The following is a 17,036-nucleotide window of genomic DNA, read 5'->3' as shown; positions in this document are numbered from 1 at the left end:
TCGATATGATTCTTACACAAAGGGATGACAATCCAAAAAGGGATAACATACTAGCTATAAACACTACTACTAAAATCTCTATGCAATTGCATATTCTTATTTATTCTTACCGATCGCATAACTAGATAAATTTGAATAAACATTTTTTTTCTTGCCTCTTTTTGTTCCTGTTTATGTTTTTGGGTTGATGAAGTTCTTGTGGTTTTTAACTTTGAGAAATGGCTACAAGATACTATTGAGTTTTGGATGATAAAAACACTATTCTTAATATTTTGAATCATGCCCTATTTGATCATTTTCATCTAAATGTTTGTAGATTGTGGTGATGATCTGGAAATATCAGAGAAGTCAGTTGACGTTTGCAGTGATAATAGCAGCAAAAGTATTAGCTTTCAGCCAATGGAAGATACCGAGGATGTTGGAGATGATGGAAGTACTAATGAAGTTTCTGAAGGAGCTCTTCCAGATTCAGCTTTAAGAGACTATGAAGCAGATGTTGAAAATGGCATCACTGTGCATGCTGCATCAGCATCTCTAGTGTGTAGAAATTTCAATCTAGAGGGAACCTGTCTTCGATGCTTTAAAAGCAAAAGGTGCAACTCAACTTTTTACTCATGTTTATGCCCGACAACCTAATTTTCATCTCTAAGAGTTTACTGCTCACGGGTGGCACATTATGACCGTAGTAAAAGATTTTTTCGGTAACATTCTATAGAATGTTGCATTAAATGGGCACCAGTTAAAGTGGTTGTCTTTCCAATCATTCATTATTACCATTGTTTATGTGATTTTCATAGGTTCATCATAGATGGACGGGAATGAGGTGTGAGGAAATGTTATTAAAAAATGAAAATATCATGATTGTAAATTAGGACTTATGATGTTCTACACAAGATAATGTGCTGGTGAGGGATGTGTGCCTAAGTGAAAGAGGCTTTTACGCATAGTCTGGTGAAGAAGTATTCACCTGGGTTAATATTTAGAGTCTTCTAAATTCTAATATCCATGAGTTGTGAGAATCCATTATCATTGCACAATTATTGTATCCCTATCCTTCTATTGTTTGCCCTAGATTTGTGGTTGATGGCTTACTGGAATATTCCACCTAGATTTCTGGGAAGTCTTAAGTTCAAACATAGCATGCAGTTTCTCCTCATATAGGAAATAATTTGAAACAACAATGCTAAAAATAATCGTAAAACTAATTACTCCCTCGTCCCAACTAAGTTGAGTCAAAACTTTTGGCCATGAAGATTAAGAAATTGTATTGAAAAGTTAGAGAGATGAGTAAAGTAGAAAAGATAAAGAGAGAGTAAAGTAGATGATGAAATAAAGTAAGAGGGATGGGATGTTTTGTTTTTGTCAAAAAAGGAAATGACTCAACTTAGTTGGGACATCCCAAATAGGAATACGGCTCAACTTAGTTGGGATGGATGGAGTATTTCTTAAGTTAAAACATAGCATGCTGTTTCTCATCATCTAGGTTGCATTTCCAATTTTGTGCGGACCTATTTGGAAACTCAAGGAGCACCAGTAATTGGTTCATCACACTCTATGCCTCATCAGTCACGTTATGTTTGATTTGGATTCTATCATTCTACCAATTTCAAGGTTAATGGTGTTGGTCCTATGTTGGTTATAGAGGTCCATTGGTTTATAAATTGATGGTAGGGTTTATAAATTGATGGTAGGAAAGACAAAAAAGGAAATGACCATAGTTTTCAAGTCTTGTATAAGGAGTTCTGCCTTTTAACTAAATTCAGGATTGTTTCGTTCTAGTATTTAGGTGTCTGCACAACTTATGTACCAGTCTACCAGATGGATGAGAGGTGGTCTTATTTGTGCAATTATCCTCTCCTCCAAACACAAAATAAGTGAAGATAAGAAGTTGACATAAGATGTCCTTTACTGAGATAAAATATTCATGACTTCTTGTGTAGGGTGCGCTATGATTCTCCAGAACAGGAACTTTGCTCGTGCAGCCCTGGGAGTGATGATCTGGTGGGCATTGCTACTTGCAAGGTTAGTCCTTTGTGTAAAATGCAGGATACCACCCAGAAAAAATTAAAAAAGATCTTCTTGGGTTCACTATTTGTTTTCTATCATGAGATTTCTTTAAATTTACTGTAACATTTTAACTTCATAGCCAGAGCAAGAGTCTGCATACATTCTGGTTGTGCTAAAATAGTGTTCCTTTATAGATCTGTTCCGTTTGATGCAAATGCAAGTATAACAAAGCATGGAAATGTACTTCACCACAATTACTGTATGCCACTGAAGTGTGTGATTGTGCTGAACTCAGTCGAGGTGTACTTGAAATATTGTATTACAGCTCTTAGAGTTTTTTAATGAATATTGACTCAAGTCATAGGAAAAGCTTTTTCTCAGTTCATGTAAATTAATGTCCTGTTGTAATTCCCAAATAAATTTTTTTGGTGAATTAAATATACATGAATGTTAGGAAGTCTTTATAACATAAGTGATCTTGATTTTAAATGTCATCTGAGGAGTCTTAGATCTTTTGGGCACACTTTTTAATCAGGGGAATGTTAAATGAATCATAGAAACTGGTCTGAATTATTGCCTTTTTGTTCTATGGATTCTATGCATGACGGTCAGGCTGTTGGCATTTTGCGAATGAGCTTTTACATCCCATAAAAAAATAAATCCTACATCAATGAAGTAGATAAATAGCCTCTTTTAGTTGATAATTTACTGGAATTGGTGGTTTCTTGTCATGTTGAAGTGTCTAATGCATCAAAAGGAAGTCTAATTTTCTTTACACTGGAACTATCAACAATATCTTTTGAATTTGTAAACGAAAAAAATCTGGTAAGAAGTCAGACTTGACTTCTCTAATTCACCATGTTAGTTAGTCCATTTCTCAGCAGCTCAGTGGCTGCATTGTGCATTCCTAGTGACAGTAATCTTCTATATGAGTTCTGGTTGCCTGAATACTTGAGAAAAGAAGGCATTGAGTTATCTCAGTTATAGATTTCTGATGTTAGTGATTTTGATATGATATTTTCTTGAAATGCTATGGACATTAGGCCAGAAGTGATCGTGGAGCTGCTGTGACCTTGGAATCTACAGTGGAATTTGCTTGTGGACAACCATTGACCAAGAGGCATGCAGATTCTCATACCGATGGTGCCAAAAAACTGTGTAGCTTGTGCAGCAAAGATGGAGATCTCCTGTGGGTAAAACATTTGTTGTCTGGCTCTCTCATAATAATATGCTTCTGATATTGAAATTGCATCCTTATACTTCACTACTTCAGTTGTTTTCACTTTCCAAGGCACTAATTAGTTTGCAATTGACAGTAGCTTTCTGTCAACAGGACTTCTCCTATTTGTATGGACATGCAGTGACAAGAACTCATGGACCTTTTTGTTTGTTTTTGTGTTTTTTTTGTGTGTAATTTGTTTTGTTCATTTTTTTTCTTTGTTTTACCTTTTGTTAACATCCACCTGCTAATGTGGTTTGATAAATATGCATTTGCAGGTGTTGTGAGGGGAAAAGTTGCATGAATTGCTACCATCTTTATTGCCTAGATCCCCCTCTTACTGATGTTCCGCCTGGTATTTGGCACTGCCCCCAGTGTGTAAAGAGAAAGCTTTTATTTGGTGTACACTCCGTGTCGGATGGAATTGAGTCAGTTTGGGACGTCAGAGAACTGGAGGTTCCAAATGTTAAAGGTTTGACATGTCCATCAATATATAACATTGAGAATATAAATATTAGACTCAATCAATATATGATATCACATGCTGTCAACTCATCTAGTATCATTTCTAGCTATTTTATGGTTTTGACTTGTAATGCTTGATGCTGGATTTAGGAGTTCAGCAGAAACAGTTTCTTGTTAAATACCGTGGGCTTGCTCATGTTCACAACCACTGGGTTCCAGAGAAACAACTGCTTCTTGAAAACCCCTGCCTTGTATCCAACTTTCTTGAAAAGGATCAGGTAATTCACTTTTTGCTTAAAAGTCTAAGCAGAATGATAACATCTAATCCCATCTTTTGTATCATACCTGCAGGTTGCCCAATGGAATGCAGACTGGATGGTGCCACATCGTTTATTGGGGAAAAGACCTATACAAGATAATGTTTATGTAGCATCTACTACTGATATTTGGGCGTGCGAATATGAGTGGCTTGTGAAATGGCGTTGCCTTAATTATGACCATGCTACATGGGAGTTGGATACTGCCAATTTCCTAGTCTCAACCCTAGGTCAGGACCTTCGGAGGAACTATGAGATTCGTCGAGGGAGGGCTAAGAAAGAAGCTAATAAGGTGTGAGAACAATCTCCGAATAATTTACAAGCATATACTGGGTCTTCTTTTAGGATACTATATATATATATATACATATATATATATATATATCTTGGTTTATAGTTTGGTTCATCATATTGGCTATTGATTAGTTCTTTCAAAATATATTAAAGGAGTAGTTGTTTGTAAAATGATAAAATGCGTCGCCCTAATTTATATGCAGTGGTGCATATGTACAAGCACTGTAACTTACTCAGCCTTTAATTGCAAGGTAATTGATGAGCTGGCTGTCTTAGTATTGCTGGAGGTGGGACAGTTTTTAATAATTGTGATTGTAGTTTGAGACACTTCCCGAGAATTTCAACTACTGAAACTTTTTGTGAACATCACGCACTCTTGCTGGGTGCATTGATGTGGGGACATTGTGAAGATGTAACATAATTAGTTGGCTTGCTACTCAGTTGATAATTAACAGCTGAATTCCAGACCCCATTGCAGTGCTTCATAGCTAGGTGGCTAATCTTCACATTTCAGGAGGCGTTTTCTTTTCATGATTGATAAGATGTATGATTGGGATATGAATTGAACTAAATTAGTTCTAATGATAAAAATTATATAGGGCTTGCAATATCTCAAAGTTCCAATACATTATAGAAACAATGGATTAGCCTATACTATTTTATGATCTATTTAGGCTAATTCTGAAAAGTAAACGTCCCTTAGTGTTTTGTTGTGATCCTTCTTTATTTCTCTGACCTGACTTGAAGCATCTGAATGTCGTTTTCATTATGCACAGAAATTTGCATGACATATTTATAGCTGAAAATAACATACAGGAACCACAATTTGGTAAATGAGTTAGATATGAAATCTACAGTAATTTCCGGTTGGTGATCATATATAACATATTGTGCAATGATAATATACGTTGTTTCTAGTCTGCTTATAGTAGATGATTAGTGATGAATGCCTAATCTTGTTTCCTTTACTTCTACTGCAGCCTTTCCCAGAATCAATTGTCAGATATTCTGAGTTTCCGGGTCACTTAGGAGAAACACACATATTGAAAAATGTGAATAAACTGCGTGAATTCTTGTTCAAATGCCCAAATGCTGTTGTTTTTGATGATCAGATTCAGGTGAGTTTTTTTAGTGTCAACAATCAAGCCATTTCAATAATAGGCTTTTTCATTGACTAATTTATGTATGTTTGGTTGCCTCCATGTTGTTACATGTGAGTGCTATGATGATGGCCTTTTATGCCACAGATGGAAGCGTTATTCCTTTTTACCTTGTTTTATGATTTCTGACATACTAAGTTATATTCTGTCAGTTTAATTTAATATTTAAAAATGTTCAAAACATATATGGTTATCAATTGTAGGTTTGCATGCATCTCTTCCTAATGAATTAGGGTATTTGACGCATAAAATAGTAAGTGGAAATTCCATTGTTCTCTGTCTGCATTGATTTCAATTTTGTTTTATATATTTTTAAAAACGTTCAATACAGTATTTTTTCGTGAGACATTCTCGGTAGAAAGTTAAACCACAAAAATGCATCTTTATGCTCACACCACCAATCAGGTCAAATCTTTTAGCAACAAACAGTTTGTCCAGTTCTAAGGTGCTTGTCAATTTGTTCCATCTTCTAGAAAAAACACAGTGCACATCTTTTAACTGTTGAATTTACCAAGTGAAAAATTGTCTCTATAATTTAAAGTTTTAAAGCTTATTGAGGGTTACACACCCAATTAGGCTATCTTTATGTGTTTGCATGTCAACCATTTCATTATCTACCTATATGGCATGCTTTCACTTCTGACTGATGGTTGCCTCCTTCCTTTCTATGGTTTCTGTGAAATGTATTTTACCTTTTGTGCATAAATACCATCCTTGCTGCCTGCTGTCGATGGCAGTGATGCACTTATGCTCTTGCTGTTGGGAGGTGATGCTTCAGTAATCAAGTGCAAAAGTTTTCTTATTAAATGTATTGAATGCAGGAACAAACAACGACTGCTATTCTTTTAGTTCATTCGATGATCGAAACGTTTTGGCCAGTCCTCATTGTCACGCCCTGTGACTCACAGTCTCGATGGGAAGCTAATTTTGAACAACTGGTACCATCTGTTGATGTAGTTGTTTACAGTGGAAGCAGTGATACAAGGAACAGGATTAGAGCATCAGAATTTTATGATGAAGGAGGTCAAACGATAGTCCAAGTACTCCTATCATCTGTGGAAGCTCTTTTAGAGGTATGGATATCATTTCGCTAAAGTTCCTTTATAGTTTTGAGTGTCTCTCCGTCTGATTGGTAACCAGGTCTCCTAAAGAAAACACAATAAAAATAATTCTGTAATCAGTAGAAGTCTATCTGTCCTTATTTGGTCAGTAGCATTTTTATCTGGTTTTCAAATTAATTAAACATGCTGTAATTCAGTACATGTTTTGGCTCTATCATGTAGGATTTAGAGATATTGAAAATCATAAAATGGAAAGCAATTATATTTGATGAGTACCAGCACTCACGGATTGCAGATGAGCATGAACGAATTAAGATACTCTCAACAGACATGAGAATTCTCCTTGTTAGTGGTCCGCTAAAGGTATCTTCTTCTTTGTGGTCTTGATATTTTGGTTTATTGTACAACAATATTGTGTCTAATGTACTTCTTCTACGCCTCAGGATGTAACATCTGACTACATTAAAATCCTATCCTTGGTCGAATCTGACAGTGATTTTGACAAACTGAGGACCCTGAAGCCTGAGACAAATGATAACCTTAGTAAATTGAAAGACAGATTGTCCCGTTTTATTGCGTATGGACGACCTTCTCAAGTATCTAAGTTCATTGAGTACTGGGTCCCGGTTCAGATGTCAAATCTCCAGCTTGAACATTATTCTGATACACTTCTTACCCACTCCAATGCTCTTTGCTCTTATTTAAGAAAGGACCCTTTTGGCGTCCTCCCAGAAATTCTTCTAACGGTTCGAAAGGTTTGTTCTGTTGTATTTATCTGGTTTGATTACTACATATGTTCACCTTGTTCCTTTAAGAGACTCTTTACACACACGATGGAGAAATTGTTCCGACATATCATGTGCTTCTCCTTATGCATGTTTTTGTGACCATTATTATTTTTCTCTCACAAAGGAAAATTGTTGCTTTTCATTATTTTATGGTTGACAAAATCCTCTCATTGGGACTGCTAATAGTTCATATTGGACTTGTCTAGATGACTGCAATCAGCCAACCTATTTACGTCTTACCCTGCAAAAATTGTTTAGTCTGATATCTTTTAATTTCTTGTAGTGCTGCCACCACCCTTATCTTGTGGACACTTCTGTACAAGCGCGCTTGATTGCTGACAAGCTTCCTGCTAATGAGATTTTGGATATTGGGATAAAAGCAAGTGGCAAATTGCAACTTCTTGATGTGATGCTCAATGAGATTAAGAGGCGAGGTTTACGAGTGCTAATACTTTTTCAGGTAATGTGCAGTAGTCGCCTTTTAGTGCTAGCTTCTTCTCCACCTATTTATACTTGTGGATATTTGTGCATTTTACGTTACTGGTAGCAATAGGACTTCCCATTTGGTTTGTTATGATAATAATTTATTTGTATTGTTATACTGCAGCCGATTGTCTTAGAACCGCTAACTTCTGGAAATATATTGAGTGATTCTGTAAACCGAAGATTCGGTTTAAATGCATATGAACGGGTTGATGCTGCAATGGCCCATTTTGATAAGCAAGCTGCCGTGAACCGGTTTAATAAAAAGGAAGCTGGACAGTTTGTTTTTCTGTTAGAAAACCGTGCTTGCTCTTCAACCATTAAACTTTCATCATTGGATGTCGTTGTCATATATGATAGTGACTGGAATCCGGCAAACGACTTGAAGGCGCTGAGAAAGATATCAATTGATTCAAAAGCTGAGCAGGTCAAAGTTTTTAGGTTATATTCTTCTTTCACTATTGAAGAAAGAGCCCTAGTGCTTGCAAAGCAGAACGTAAATCTTGATCACAATCCACAAAATTTCAGTCGAAGCACAAGTAATAATCTGCTATCCTGGGGTGCCACAAATATTTTCAGAAAGTTAGACGAATATCATGCCAATAGCAACTCTAGTCTGGCATTAAACTTTTCGTTTGGACAGTCACTTTTGGATGAAGTTACCAAGGAGTTTCATGCCATACTTTCTGAAAAATTTGAAAATATTGACTCAAATTTCGTCATCTCAGAAGCTAAATTAGATGGTGGAAGCTATAGCACAAATAATCTAATGCTCGGCGAGTCAAAAGTTCAGTTGGAAGATAGAGAAGTGCCTCATGTGTTTTGGAAAAACTTGCTTGAAGGAAAAAATCCACTGTGGAAACATTTAAAAAGTCCTAGTCCACGGAATCGTAAGAGAGTTCATTACTGGGAAGGATCTCCTAGCAATCCAGAAGCTGAGAAAGATAACATGGCAAACAAACGTAGAAAGATGGTGAATGAAAGTTTGGGCCCAACCTCTTCTCAAGTTGAACCAGTGACAGCTCAAGCCACCATATCTGACAATGGTAATGGTTAAGCCAGGATATTTTCACTTCACTAGTGAATGGCATTTGTGCCATTAATAAGTTTGTAGTCCCTTGGACAATCATTTTGTAGTTCAGACTCCCCCTAAGCACTAAGAATTTCTTGTGGTGATCCAGGGTCTTCTGCAACCAAATCCTGTAATCAATCTGAAAATTTCCATAGAGATGGTCAGAGCTCATTGTGTGCTGAGGTTGCTGTAAGTGGTGCTTCGAAGGAAGGAACCGAATCATGCGATGACCAGCAAAGCATCCATGGTGTTCTGCTGAGAGAGATGAAGACACTCTGCCAAAATCTTAAACTTCCGGTGCAACTCTTAACTTAAACTTCAGTCTTTCAGGTGCACTATTTAACTTGGTTATCTGCACGGCTGCAAGCCCCGGAAAGTGGGTACTAATTCCATTTAGATTTGCATATAATAGAGTAAAGGGCTTATTACGACTTACTAGCCAGGAGAGAAACAACTGTGAGAAAGAAAATTATAAGCCTAAAATTTCTGCTTGATGAAGCAAGAGTAAAAGCTGATCTGTTTCCTCAATTCTCAGGAATATCTCCTGTCCAATCTGGGTCCAGAAACAACTTTCCTACCCCTCCTATTCGTAGTTAAGAAAATAACCTCCTAAATACTCCTAAGCACCTACCCTGATGACGTCTGATTCTATCTAAGCAACTAAAATCATTGAATAACTAACCAACCTATTAACTTACTGATTCATCCTCAATCCAATACCCATCTGCACCCAATGAACTTGAATTGGCTGATCTGTATCATATCACCATACACTTGGTGAATGCAGAATTATCTTTTTGCAAGGCGAAGCTAGGAGATGCAAATTTTTTACTGCTATATACTTGAATGAACGAAACAAATCACCCTCAAAGCATACAGAAGCAATCAACTAGACTTGTTTACATTGCTCCCTATAGCAGAGTCATAAACTTTCTATTTATACTCCCTTGTGAATGAGAAAAACTGTGTGATGGAGTTGTCAACTGGCATAACAGATCTTGTTTCTTATGAGTAGGAGCGAGAGTCGGTGCAGTAATAATGTGTCATACGAATGTTTGATTATTAGCTCTGCCATTTCTAGGGTAGTACTGGGACCTTCATGAACCAACTTGAAATCTATCCTCACTTATTACTACATAATTTATTACTCCCTCTGTTTCAACTATGTTAAGTCGTGTTCCTTTTTGGGATGTCCCAACTAAGTTGAGTCATTCATTTCCTTTTTTCACAAATAACAAAACATCCAATCACTCTTACTTTATCTCATCACCTACTTTACTCTCTCTTTATCTTTCCCACTTAATTCCTCTCTCCTACTTTTCAACAATTTCTTAATCTCTGTGCCCAAAAGTTTTGACTCAACTTAGTTGGGACGGAGGGAGTATACATAATATAACATGAGATTGTGCTGGGGATTCTTCACGATTTTTCTTTATTGGTTTATTACTCGATCCAATAAGTACTGTATCTTTACACCTTCAGAAGTGAATTACTTCTTGCTACCTAAATCTGTACATTTTCTGTTGAATCTCTACATTAAAGAATTTACCTCAGTAAGTGCGTATGCTCTTCTCTGTTGAAATTGAAGTCATTAGACCAGCAATGCATGCAGTCACTGGTTTGAGAGTCCTAATGCATTGGGATGAAGGGATGCCTATATGATTAATGATAAAATGAAATAATATTAATAATGTAGAGAACAGCTGGCCAGAAATAGATATGTGAAGTTTCACATGTGATGTATCGAAGAACATTAATAGACTGGAGTGTGAAAATGGAACCAGAGATTCCATTATTTCGTTATCAAGTTTCATGATAATTGTTCAAGCTAGGTCAAATAGTATATTTCAGATATATATCACCTTAGTGTATTTACTCCCTGTTATTTGTGCACATGCATGGAAATGCAGGACAATGTCAATCAGGTGGCTGAATTATTTTTGGAATATGTGATCAAGAATCATCATGTCAGTAGCAGCCCAACATCAATTGTGCAGGCTTTTCAAATTTCTTTGGTAAGTTCCTTTCCTGGATATATTATTAACTATCGTGTAAAACAACCTAATACCATCCATCTTATGGCTAAACTATTAGATTATGCAGTTGAAAATAATCTGGTTTTTCCAGTGATTGATACTTGAGGGAATAAGACTATAACAGTACCTGGATTTTTTCATACCTAGTAATAAAGCAAATAACATTTTTGCAATAGTAAACGAATAAGAAAACTAGACTGTATTAGTTTATGACTTTGCTTACTCAATAGATTTGATTATATGTTGCTCTGTCAGTGTTGGGTTGCAGCATCTATCACAAAACAAAAGGTTGATAAGAAGGAAACACTCATGTTGGCAAAACAGCTTCTGGACTATCAATGCACTGAAGAAGAAGCCAGCTCAGTTTATTCAAAGATGCGGTCTCTCAAGAGGTTGTATTTGCAGTGCTCTGACAACATTACACGCTTGAACAGATATTGCTTACTATCTGAAGAAGAGTTCAGCAGGGGGACATCAAATGCTAATGAGAGGGAGTTACACTGTTCATCATATTTAGAGGAAAGTGCGGAACAGGAGATTGGAGAAAAATCTGCCAATTCACAGCTGAAAGTGGGGCTGAAAGATAAAGCTGGTGCTAGTGAAACAGATAATGATGAGATCAAGAAAATAAAGAAAAAATGTGATAAGCGGATGAAGAAACTTATACAGGAACACCAACAGAAAATCCAGGAGTTGAAACAAACCTGGGAGGATAAAAGGGTAAAACTGGAGACAGACCACAAATTGGAGTGCGCCTTTATTCGGTCTATACATGGTCAAGCCTCTGCGGGAATGGATAAACTAAAACTTTTGAATGATAAATTTAAGGATAAAATCATAGAAAATAATTTCCTAAAAGATTTGCAGCTGAAAAATCTAGAGGCAAAGAATTTAGCTGCTATCAATGAGGAGAGACAAAAGGCAGCTGATTGGCTAGCCAAAGTAAAAGCTTACTCTAGTGAACTAAGGGTTATTAATGGTCATCAGTCACTTGGTTCTCAATCAGATGATGATGCTGGTAACCCGAAGCCAAGTACATGCATCAAGGTTGGTGGTGATGGGGATAAGTGTGGGCAGCATCTGGAGAACAACAACCCAAATAAGAGTTTTTCAAGACAATGCAGTGATTTGATTCCTTCCATTTCATCCACAGGCACACCAGTTGAAGCAGTGTGCAGCGAAACTCCTGTTAAAGAGTTGGTAACCATTGATTCAGAAGCTGAGCTTCTCGATCAGTCAAAGAATTCTGTAAATAATAGGCAGGCTAATCCCATGAAGCAACCTGCCCCTGTGGAGCAGGTTGCTGACGAGCATCCACTAGTGTCTGAGACTGTTCCTAATGAAACTATGGGGCACGACCAGCCTGGTGAACTAAGTTGTCCATTAGAGGAGGCGTCCAATGAAGTAAGGAAAACTTCTCTGTCTGATAATTTGATGAGACAGAGAAGTGAACCAGGGGTGGTAGCCAGCCAGTGTCTGCAAAGTTCAGGACAGCCATCATTGTGCACAGAGCAAACCACAGTTTCACAAGAATGTCGTGACATGTTGCCACAGAATGTATGTGGTGTTTCTCTACTGATCTATCTAGTTATTCATATCTGCCTATGTTTGTCTATTTTTTCTTTCGTTCAGGTGAAATTTAAAGGTGATCAAATTTGTTCAGTTACAGCTACTTTAATGCATTTAGTTTTTTAAATTGACCCCATGTAATCAGATAAAGGTTCCTTCAATGTGAGATCTAATTAGAAAATATTTACTTTTTATTCCAATTTCGTTGTTCCATGACATGGTGAAAGATTCTAGAACGTCCTGTACTCATGCCTGATTCGTTAACTACCAAGTTCATATGGAAGTGGTTTATTCCCCAGTTCCCATTTCCCTTATTTTTCTATTTACTATATAACTCAATGTTTTTAAGGATGTGTTTAATACTACTGCAAGTTGGTATTAATCCAACAAAATAAATCTGACAAATACTTGGTACTCGCTGAACTTCAGGACCCAGATACACAAGGTGAAGAAAATCGAAGTTCTCTGGAGATTGAAATAGCAGTTTCAGAACCCACTGACTCTGTGGCGCCTGTGCCGCCTTACTTGGAATCACCTATAACTGGTAATATTTTAACAACCAAGTCATCCAACAAAGCTCCAGTAGATGTGGGTTTTGGGCAGCTGCATTCTTCATCAGTTGATACCTCTCTCAGCCATAACCAATCGCCTGCTACTGGACACAATGACCGAGAAAGTAGCTCATCGCAAACTGCAAGGCCTGAGGGAACTGAAGTTCTTTTGTCTGGATCTACTCCTCAGACTGAAGAGATTTTGGAATTGCATTCTGATCGCCTGAATGTAGGTCCTTCTAGTGTAGTTGCTAATGAACAAAATGCCGAATTACCAGGAAGGCCTATTCACGCTGTTCCGCAGAATGATATGGCCGTACCTCAGGAGGTGTTGAGTACATCACCACAGCAAAATCAGATTCTAAGGGATAATGATGTGGCTTTTCCACAAGAAGTTGTGAGCACATCAGGACGAAATCAGGCTACTCCACAAGTGGACATAGATTCCGGCACTCTTCATGGACCTGGGTCCCTTCTGAATCCAACTCATTATCCTTCTTGGAACTCATCTCCATCTTCATTACCCGACCCACTTCAAATTGAGATAGAGAGGATCCATAGAGAAGCTGAACAATTGGAAAAACATCATGTGGAGACGGTCAGTCTAGAATTTCTTGTTGATCATTGTTTGTGTTGACTATTTTCTCATTTTTATTATTGGGTTGCTCAACTTTAAACAGATTGCAAAGCTGAAATTTGACTGCGAGAAGGAGACAGAGGAGATGATTTCTCAAATACGTAATAAATATGAGATGAAATGTAAGGAGAACGAAGCTGAATTTAGATTGAAAAAGGATGAAATTGACAAAAACAAGAAGAAAGTTGCTCTCAGTAAAATGTTGGCCGCTGCTTTCAGATTGAAGTGTTCGGAAAAGCCTTCTGGGCTGCCAAATATGCAGCAAGGTATAAAACCAGAAGTCCAGCTCTTTTCTTTTGTTAATATTGCATCCAGGTTTCTCAGCAGCCAATGTCTTTTAGTGAGAAATTGTTTTAGATGGTGTGAATCTAATAGAAGGTAAGAATTGAAAATCAGTGCCTTGGAAATGCAAAGGAAGTGATTATTAAGAAGATAATTTATGTAACATGTCTGTATTTTTATCTTTCGAAACAAACTGCAGCATTTTGGGGGAAGACCACCAAAAATCATGTCGAGTACTATCACACTTATTTGTAAACTGTGTTACCTGAGATGAAATTCATGTACTTAAAACTTCCTTTTGAATCAATTCTAGATGTTTATGAATGTTTATTCATTGTGGGGTTTTATTTGTTGATATCTGGGTTTGTTGACTCGGGAACAAAACTTGGAATTCCCCAGTCAGTTCTGGAATTTACTCTAGCCTGTCTGATCTCGGTTTGGTTTAGTTAACTGTCCATTTTTAGTCATCTATCAATCTCTTACATGTAGTGGCATGTGCTTGTCAATGTTAGTAATGATCTTAGCTCTTGATGCAGGTACACCCAGCTCCATGCTGCCGCCTTCCGTCAGACCTTCCCTTGGATTTTCAGCTTCCCAACCTGCCCGTACTCTACCGACCACAACTCCAGCTGTCCCACAGCTAGCACGGTCACATCCTGTGAGACCTTCCCCTGTGGGCATTCGTAATGTTACGACCCATCCTATACAACTTGCAACAGCGCATGTTTCAAGCCATTCACCCAGACCACCCCCAGTCATCAGTGCCATCACTCCTGCAAGCCTCCGTGCAGCAGGTGGGGTTCGTTCTGCAGCTCCTCATCTTCAACCATGCAGACCACCCACTGTAGGTGCACCCAGTTCGGCTGACACCAGTTCACCAGCCCCTCAGCTGCGGCTACCCCAAGTATCACCCAAGCCTGTGCAGCTACCTTCACAACCAGGGCCACTACAAAATGCTTGGCGGATGCCTTCACCAGGTTTGGTTGCTCAAAACAGTGATGAGTTCCGAGGCCTGCCTCGTCCACCCCCCGGGTTTACACAACAAGTGTCAGTTGCAGATCGTCAACCTTATATACCTCAGGCTCAGAATGGTAACTACCCTGTACCTGATATCCCTTCTACTTTTCATCCCTTGGAGCAATCTGACTTGGAAATGTTAGGTAATAATGTACTCGGCAGCCAAACATCTGCTGCTGAACCAGATGTCGTTTGTTTATCTGACGACGAGTAACATATGAAATTGGAGGATCATTTTCTGCCATCACTTTGATTGTGAAAGTTGTGGCTCAGTGACTTATTCTCAGTAACTGTAGTACCTGCTCCTTGATCCTAATCACTTTTGCTTTTCACTGAAAATCATATTAGTAGTATTAGATTTTTACTAGAGCAAGAGAGCTTTATTCGTTAAAATTCTAGCTAGGGACTGAGCTCAACTAACCAGGTTTAAAAGTACAGAAATTGATTGAAGATTTGGTAGGTAAGGATTCAAATTATGACCCAACCAATTGAAATTATCATAATTTATTTCAGTTTGTATTTTAAAATAATTTATTAATGAAATCAGTTTTGTATTGCTTCCTAGTCGGTTGAAATTATAAGTGGTTGCTGGAACTACACCACCTGCATGTGAGAAGAAGAGAAGGGTTTTGCAACTCTATATTAGTACAAGATTAGATCCTCATCTCTCTGTATTTGATACATTTCTATCAGTGTTTTTTCGAATTTTGCGTTTATATTTTACTTATTTCATTTACTTCCATATTAATTTGCTCACTAAAATAGTAAGTTTCACTAAAATCAGTTTGTTGACATGGCTCTTCCAATTAAATTTGTCAATATTTCCTAGTCCTAATATTAATTTCTTTATATATTCATATTTACTTTTAATTATTGGTTTTAAATGCACACCCAAATATCTTATGTATTTATTGCGGTATGATTTTTTGTTGCCTTCATAAGTTGTTTAGTACTATCAAATTATACGTATTTGTGCGATTTAGTTGACAAATACTACTAACTGTCAGAACTAAGGACTGACAATGAATAACCTTGCATATTTAAGTGTCGTTTTTGCAATAGCTATGTTAGCTAAAATCAATTATTGATGCTGATTAAAATAAATTCAAACCTCAAAACAAATATTTAATTAAATTCCAATGACTGAACTTGTAAGCCGAAAATGTGACTTCCCCCGTATAATACATCGAATAGAATACTAGAAATTTCACACTGGACTCTGTAGCATTCTCCGATCAAATTTAGCACTCCATTGCTCAAATGAGCCCATATATAATCAGCCCATCAATCATTATCAGCCCATCGAACAGACTCAGAGATTATTCTTTATATGTTTTTTTTTATTCGATTAAATGTAACAGAGTCGAGATTATAGCATCATTTTCGAATTTTATCAGTTCTTGTTGGAATCTAAAGCATTTCGATTATGTCGTATAAGTGATGTAAAGTTTAATTTTGCGAAATTCAATAATATAGTATTTTTTTTATATGTGTAACAGATGCATCAAAATACTCAAACCTCCCCAGCCAAAAGTGACTAGAGAGTTACAAAACAAAAATAAAGAAAACAAAACAATAGACTATAGCCACTTGGGACACTACGCACACCAAGCTAAGACATTAAAGACAAAGAAAGCTAACCCCATGTGGACATCGTAGTCTAGCTCTCTGTGTGTGTTTTACTCCGTGCCACTTTCTTTGAGAAAATGAGATTCATTTTCCGTGCTCTCTTTGGTTCTGACCATCCTCTAATATTGTGTAGGTTATCCATCACTTGTTCTGGAGAGAATGGAAAGTCCCAACACCATCCACGTATCTACAGACCAAGTCGCCATACGAGCCTCTTCTTCTCGAATTCCCAATTAGGCTTGAAATCATGAAACATGGTCTTGTTTCTTATATTCCAAATGGACCACGAGACAACATAGAACATTGACATCCACATTTTCTTATCAAACTGACGGAATGAAGCCCCATCCAAGAAAGATAGCACATTCTTGGTTCCTTAGGTAGACCGATAGATGAATTCAACGATTTAGAATTGATCACAGTTCCGTTACTTTTGTGTAGATAATCGT

General features: G+C 37.3%; 1 protein-coding gene across 5 annotated transcripts; it reads left to right on the top strand.

Annotated features, from left to right (window-relative positions):
- The first annotated feature begins 320 nt into the window (after positions 1-320).
- LOC125213233 (helicase protein MOM1-like) lies at positions 321-16,961 on the top strand. 5 transcript variants are annotated; one of them, XM_048113669.1, is made up of 19 exons: positions 321-593; positions 1,941-2,022; positions 3,051-3,196; positions 3,505-3,698; positions 3,842-3,969; positions 4,043-4,300; positions 5,283-5,420; positions 6,284-6,535; positions 6,746-6,886; positions 6,967-7,278; positions 7,595-7,771; positions 7,919-8,840; positions 8,976-9,163; positions 10,777-10,881; positions 11,158-12,459; positions 12,901-13,620; positions 13,703-13,925; positions 14,478-15,032; positions 16,721-16,961. In XM_048113669.1, exons 1-19 carry the CDS (start codon positions 400-402, stop codon positions 16,822-16,824), a joined length of 6,141 nt encoding a protein of 2,046 aa, XP_047969626.1. In that variant the 5' UTR covers positions 321-399; the 3' UTR covers positions 16,825-16,961. The 5 variants fall into 5 exon arrangements, with proteins under 5 accessions (XP_047969626.1, XP_047969635.1, XP_047969618.1 ...); XM_048113678.1 differs by lacking the exon at positions 16,721-16,961 and adding an exon at positions 15,102-15,205; XM_048113661.1 differs by lacking the exon at positions 16,721-16,961 and having other exon boundaries at positions 14,478-15,205.
- The last annotated feature ends 75 nt before the right edge of the window (positions 16,962-17,036 follow it).

This window comes from Salvia hispanica, chromosome 1 (assembly GCF_023119035.1).
Source record: "Salvia hispanica cultivar TCC Black 2014 chromosome 1, UniMelb_Shisp_WGS_1.0, whole genome shotgun sequence".
NCBI lineage: Eukaryota > Viridiplantae > Streptophyta > Magnoliopsida > Lamiales > Lamiaceae > Salvia > Salvia hispanica.
Note: the sequence above shows the minus strand (reverse complement) of the source record. Positions and strands in the feature narration are given on the sequence as shown.

Excerpts from the sequence above, each read along its gene's own strand:
- LOC125213233 (XM_048113661.1), top strand. The coding sequence starts at position 400 with ATGGAAGATACCGAGGATGTTGGAGATGATGGAAGTACTAATGAAGTT. Across the intron at positions 7,772-7,918 it reads GAGTGCTAATACTTTTTCAG|CCGATTGTCTTAGAACCGCT; the intron begins GTAATGTGCAGT and ends GTTATACTGCAG. Across the intron at positions 12,460-12,900 it reads GTGACATGTTGCCACAGAAT|GACCCAGATACACAAGGTGA; the intron begins GTATGTGGTGTT and ends GCTGAACTTCAG.